The sequence below is a fragment of the Tupaia chinensis genome, unplaced genomic scaffold, assembly GCF_000334495.1.
Source record: "Tupaia chinensis unplaced genomic scaffold, TupChi_1.0 Scaffold000161_1, whole genome shotgun sequence".
In the NCBI taxonomy this organism is placed as follows: Eukaryota; Metazoa; Chordata; class Mammalia; order Scandentia; family Tupaiidae; genus Tupaia; species Tupaia belangeri.
This window is the reverse complement of record NW_006159632.1, coordinates 2,805,673-2,811,772: the sequence shown is the minus strand read 5'-3', so window position 1 is coordinate 2,811,772 and position 6,100 is coordinate 2,805,673. Positions and strand designations below refer to the sequence as shown.

At 60.4% G+C, this 6,100-nt stretch overlaps 1 protein-coding gene across 1 annotated transcript in view; it reads left to right on the top strand.

Moving 5' to 3' along the window:
- SLC35F3 (solute carrier family 35 member F3) overlaps window positions 1–6,100 on the top strand; it is a 79,387-nt gene that overhangs the window by 71,895 nt on the left and 1,392 nt on the right. Inside the window, 4 exon segments of the mRNA XM_006145972.3 lie at window positions 904–983; window positions 985–1,024; window positions 2,737–2,929; window positions 3,855–3,944. Coding sequence (XP_006146034.2) covers window positions 904–983; window positions 985–1,024; window positions 2,737–2,929; window positions 3,855–3,944 — 403 coding nt within the window.

Genomic DNA, 6,100 nt, shown 5'->3' with positions numbered 1-6,100 from the left:
CCCCCCGCCCCACTGGCCCTGCGGCCGGGCGCGGCTGCCGGTTCTCCCCGCCACCAGCGCTGGTTCAGGAGGTGCTCAGCGTCCTGAGCCTTGATTTTCAAGTCTACAGAGGCCATGACGATGCCTATCTGGAGGGCAAAACGAACACTCAGGGTGCGCACCTCACGGCCCTGGGCATGTCACTGGGAGCTGAAGCCAATCCCGGTGATCCGTGGGCCACGAGCCCTACGACCCACGTGCCGGTTCCACCGGCACCCGCTCTCCCCTCACGCTGCTGGTGTCCTCATGCCCCTCACGCCGGGCCTGGGTTATTCTCTGCGGAGTGTGTCCTCTGGGACACGTCGCCCGCGGTAGCTCGTCCATGCTGCCTGGTGATGTCACCTGACTCACCGCGATGTGTAACCTCCGCGACGTTCCTGTCGACCCGAGAGACTCGTCAGGATCTGGACAGTGACAGGACTGAGGGCTGTGGGTGGCGGCCCCGTAAGAACCGCACGGCAGGGTTAGGCACTGTCCATAGCCGGATGCAGCAGACCGGCTGTCCCCACTGTGCCCTCCGCTGAGAGGAAATCCACAAAGGCAGGGTCACTCAGGCGCTGTCGGAGGGTGGGGCCAGCCCAGAGATTGTCCCCAGGGGCCATGTCATGACCAAATAACCCATCACTGGCCGTGACCACCTCCTCAAGTTCCTAGGACTCCCGGCGCCAGTCCACCCCAGGCCTGGCTCAGCGCGCTGCTGAAGGCCCCCCATGCGAGCTCACAGCTAGATGGGCGGCCAGGCCTGCTTCTCTCCCAGGGGCCGAGGGGCCGCCCCGCCCCACCTGCCCCGCGGTGGACCCCGGCACAGCCCTGCTCCCTGGTGGCCCTGCCTCTCCGCACCCTGACGCTCCTCCTCCCGTGCAGATCGTGGCAGCCATCCTGGCCATCGCCGGCATCGTGATGATGACCTACGCCGACGGCTTCCACAGCCCCTCGGTCATCGGCCTTGGTGGTGGGCTCCGCGTCCATGTCCGCCCTCTACAAGGTAGGTGGGCACCCCTGCCAACTGCGGGGAGCCTGGGGGGCCTGCGCCGTGGGGAGCCTGGGGGGCCCTGCACCGTGGGGAGCCTAGGGGGCTATGCCGTGGTGGTGTGTCTTTCATCACAGAGATCTCGGGCCACTCGCGCTCAGGAGTCCCCATGTGCCTCCCAAGCTTTGCTGTGGCCTGGGCCTGGGCCAATAAAAGCGCGGGACTGCCGTGTGGGGACAGTGACGTCTTTTTGACAGACTGTTGACAGCCACTGAACTCAGCCGGGATGAGCCTGACTCGTCTTCCCACACTGGGGTCCCTGCTCTGTTTGCCCCACGAGGGGCCTCCCTGCCACTCTGCCCCTCGCCCACCCCAGCCTCACGCTTCCTGCCCTGGGAGCCCAGGGAGAGAACGCACACATTCCAGATCTCCGGGTTGGGAAGCCGACCTGCGGAGCCCAAGGAGAAGCGAGGTTTAACTTGGTGACTCCCAGTCCACCGTGGCTGTAGACAGAGCAGAGAGAAGTCAGGTTGCAGAAAACTGTCAGAACAGGCGCTCCCAGCTCTGTGGGCACTCGGGTGCAGGTTTGGAAAGCATAGTAACGGTACCCCTCCTCCGCCAGCCCCCCACCCTGGAGGGAGTCATTGTCCTGAGACACTCACTGGGGGTGTGACAGTGCCCACTGTCCCGAGGCTCAGAGTCACTGTCTAAATGCTGGACATGCTGAAAGGCCACCCCTTGGCCTGGTCAGTCAGCCATGGGGACGGGGACCAGAGAGCTTTAGGTACCCCATGTTCCAGCTCAGATTTCCTCGTCCATCTCCTCAAACGCCTGGATTTTTTTTAAAGAGAGATTTTTGTTATAAGGCACATGTACTCATGAGAGAGAAATCACCCCAGGGGAGAGGCTGTACACAATCCCTTCTCCTCCATTCTCCTTTTGAGATTTTGGGCACACGTGCACACACACCCGGTGTGAGTTTGGAGCCTCCAGGTTCAGGACTTAAACTGCAGGCGGCCGTGTGAGAGTCCAGCACCCTAACCACTACGCCACCTGCTGGTCCCAGCTGCCTGAGAGTTGTCTGAGGGGCTGGTAGTGAGCCTGAAAGCTATTACCTCCCTTGCTGAACCTCCTGCACACAGGCAGGGAGGGACCTGGGGTGGCTCACAGGGAGGAAGCAGGACGGCGCGGAGACGCACGCTCGCCCTTCCGCTCACTGTCCTCGGCCGGCCTGGGCCCTCTGCCCTAGCATCCGGCCACTCCCGTCCCGTCTGTCTCTCCTGCTGGCCGTCCAGGGACCTGAGATAGTGTACACACAGAAGCGAGTGTGAGAGAGAACAGCCCGTGTGCCACTGAGACCCGGGCTGCTTCTGGAACAGGCCCAGATGGAGCCGAGATGAGAGGGGCCTCAGAGTTACAACTGTGTCCCCACAGCACGGCCCTCCTGGGGCAATGGCTTCACCTGTGACCAGGGCAGGGGTCCCCTGGGAGGGTGCGTGATCCCTCGTGGGAGCCCTGACTCCCGCTGCCCCCAGCCGACAGGGGTGGTCTCCGTGTCGTGTCGCCGAGGTGGGAATGTGAGTGCCAGCAGGCCAGGTGACCCCACTGCCCCTCACCACAAGCCTTGCCGGGTGAGATGAGCCTGAGAGGAGCACACCGTGCTGTCGCCCCGCTCGCCCCGCCAGGGTCTGGGCGAGCCTCCACAGCCCCCGCTCTGCCTCCCGCAGGTCTTGTTCAAGCTCCTCCTGGGCAGCGCGAAGTTCGGAGAAGCCGCCCTGTTCCTGTCCATCCTGGGCGTGTTTAACGTCCTCTTCATCAGCTGCATCCCCGTCACCCTCTACTTCACCAAGGTGGAGTACTGGAGCCCTTTCGACAACATTCCGTGGGGAAACCTTTGTGGATTTTCTGTCCTCTTACTGAGTAAGTGGCAGCAACGGTGGAGGGGGCTTTGGAAACCAGGCCCTGGAGGGGAGGGGCAGGACTGATTGCTCTCCTTGTGTTCTGGAGATCTCTGTCTGAGAGAGCGAGCCCACTGATAATGCTGGGTCCCAGTCCCAGTGCCTGGTCACTGCTCCCGGGGCGGGCCCACTGATGACGCTGGCTCCCAGTCCCTGTGCCTGGTCACTGCTCCCAGGGTGGGCCCACTGATGACGCTGGGTCCCAGTCCCTGTGCCTGGTCACTGCTCCCGGGGCGGGCCCACCGATGACGCTGGGTCCCAGTCCCTGTGCCTGGTCACTGCTCCCGGGGCGGGCCCACTGATGACGCTGGGTCCCAGTCCCTGTGCCTGGTCACTGCTCCCCGGGCGAGCTGCTGGATGACGCTGGGTCCCAGTCCCTGTGCCTGGTCACTGCTCCCGGGGCGAGCTGCTGTGTAGTAATGTCCCATAGTAATGGTGTCGCCCTGGTAAAGTGAGACATCCAGACCTCAGACCATTACCTGATGTCCATCAGGGGTCCAGAAATATCAGTAATCGTACTATGTCACCCTCCCTGTCGTCACCATTCTGTGACATACATCAGGTGCAGGCAGGAAAGCGACCACAGAGGTGTTGACGCAGTTCCTGTCTAAAAGCCCACATCCCAAAGCGCCCCGTCCTGCGGCCTTCCCAGGAACACTACCTGCAGCAGAAACTCAAAGCTAGTCAGATGACCCCGCCCCTATTCTGGTGCCAAAGCTCAGGGAGCAGGCGTGTTTGTCCCTCACCCCCAAGTTAGGGGGCCCTGAAGAACCGAGTTGGCCAAGTCAGAGCAAAGGGACCAGTCGTTGCTGTGGCTCCGGCTGCTCCAGAACTGGGGCCAGGGGCCAGGAAGAAGCCAGGTAAGCCACGTCCGCTCTCTCCTATAGCATTCAACGTCGTGCTGAACTTCGGAATCGCGGTGACATATCCCACGCTGATGTCTCTTGGGATCGTCCTCAGTGTACCTGTGAATGCAGGTAAGCCCGGCGGCCTCTGGGGCTGCTTGTAAACACACACACTCACACACGTGCCCCATATACATGCACAGGTGCCCCTGCTGTGCCTCATAGGGAACACGTGTGGAACCTTCCGCAAAGAATGAAAGAGCACTTCCGTGTCAGCGAAAGCTGGCGCCTGCTACGTGTGCAGTATTTCCCCCATCACAGGTCGACGTTCACAGCACCTCAGATACAGGAAGTCTACGCCTTCGCGATCGCAGCTGACAGAGTGGTGGATGTCACCATGTCATTAATCTGTGCAGGAAAGCATGTAGCTGGGAAACACGCAGCACCCGTGGGTGACATTGAGGGGCGGACATGCTCAGGGTGTAAATGGAAGCAGGCTGTCAGCTGAGGACGCGTGCACCCCGCTCCCTCTGCCCCAAGACGGCGGCAGTGCCCTCGGCTCAGGTGCTTAGGATGCTGCTTCGTTGTCTCCTGGGAAGAAGTGGCCCAGTCGACAGCCCTTCCAAGGCTGGTCACCTGCCCCTCACCACTTTCCCTTTCCTGGCTTGTGCTGGTGTGAATTTGGGGGGTCTCTTCCCAGAGCGCCCGGCCTCGTGCCCACTCCCTGTGCCAGTTGCTCTTAGCCAGGGAAGGGCTCGGAGCCCTCCCCACACTGCGTCCTCCGCAGCCAGCTCGGTCTGCCTCCCGCCTGGCCCGTGCACTGCAGGACTCTGCGGCCTCTCGGCAGGACCGCCTCATAGCAGCAGTGTGAGAAGAGGCCTGGGGGAGGCACCAGGAGCCCGCTGTGGGCCCAGCACCACCCCGCCACGCGTCCGCGGTCCCAGCTTCTCAGCTCCCAGGGTATTTTCTTGTCTCCTGACTAAGGGAGATGGCCTCTGCCCTTGCTACTTTGCTCATCTGAGAAGCAAATGAAGTAACACAGGAGATGGCGCCTCGAAGTGCGGAAAGCTCTGGAGCAGCTGGGAGAGGGGCCCAGACCGCGGTCCAGGAGCCACTCGCCAGCCTGCTCCCCGCGTGCTTTGCCTCTTTAATTCACAACCTCACGGTGTTCTTCCTGCAGGAGGGTGTCCTTCCAGGTCCTAGGTAGACACATCCTTTGCCCGTGACACAGCTGGTCATCGACGAGGCTAATCAGGGTCATTTCTTAGGACTTACGTGCAACAGGCCCACACTCCGCTGTTGGAGGAGGGAAGCAGGGGGGCTTGCCGCCTGTCTGGCCCACAGACAAGGGTCGTTGCTCAGCCTCACACTTCACACACAATGTGGGGAGGGCCAGACACACAGAGAAAGTCAGCAGTGCCACTCTGAGGCGGCCACTTAACTTTGGTATACAGTATGTTTTTGAGAGAGTTTTGCTATAGTGCACAAACGCTTGCCAGAGAGACAGAAAGAGAGAAATCACCTCCAGGAGAGATGGCTATGTCCCAGTCCCTTCTCCTCCATTCTCTTCTTGGGATCTTTTTTCTTTTTTAGAGAGAGATTTTTGCTATAGGGTGCATGCACTCACCAGAGAGACAGAGACAGAAAGTGAGAAATCAACCCCCAGGGGCATGGTCATGCTGCGATTCATTCTCATCCATTCTCTTCTTGGTATTTTGGGCACACACACACACACACACACACACACACACACACACCTGATAGGAGTTTAAGTCGCCGGGTCTGGGGCTCAAACCACTGCTGACTACATGGGAGTCCAGCAACATAACCATTACACTATCTGCTGGTCCCCATTCTCCTCCCGGGATCTTGAGCACCCACACACATGTGCCAGACATGAGTTTTAAATGGCCAGGTCTGGGACTCAAATCACAGTCGGCCACGTGGGAGTCCAGGCATGTAACCACTATGCATCTGCTGGTCCCCAACGTTGATATACTTCATCTAAGATATATGTTAGTACGTGTTCCCTGGCAGAGCGGTGGGGCTGTTTCCCATCCACTTTGACTACGAAATCCCCCGTACCGTTTTGCTCCAGGTGAGCTGGGTCACCCTTGTCTCTGCAAAACCTCTCTGTAATGAGGCCTTGCACCTGCATGTCGCAGTCTGGCACCTCAGTTCAAGAGAACTGAGTGCAGAAGAAAATAGCTGCTTCCCAGTTATGGATATGCTCAGGCTCCAGCCCCTCTGCCCCACGCCCCGCCCCCTCTGCCCCAAGTTCAACCCCT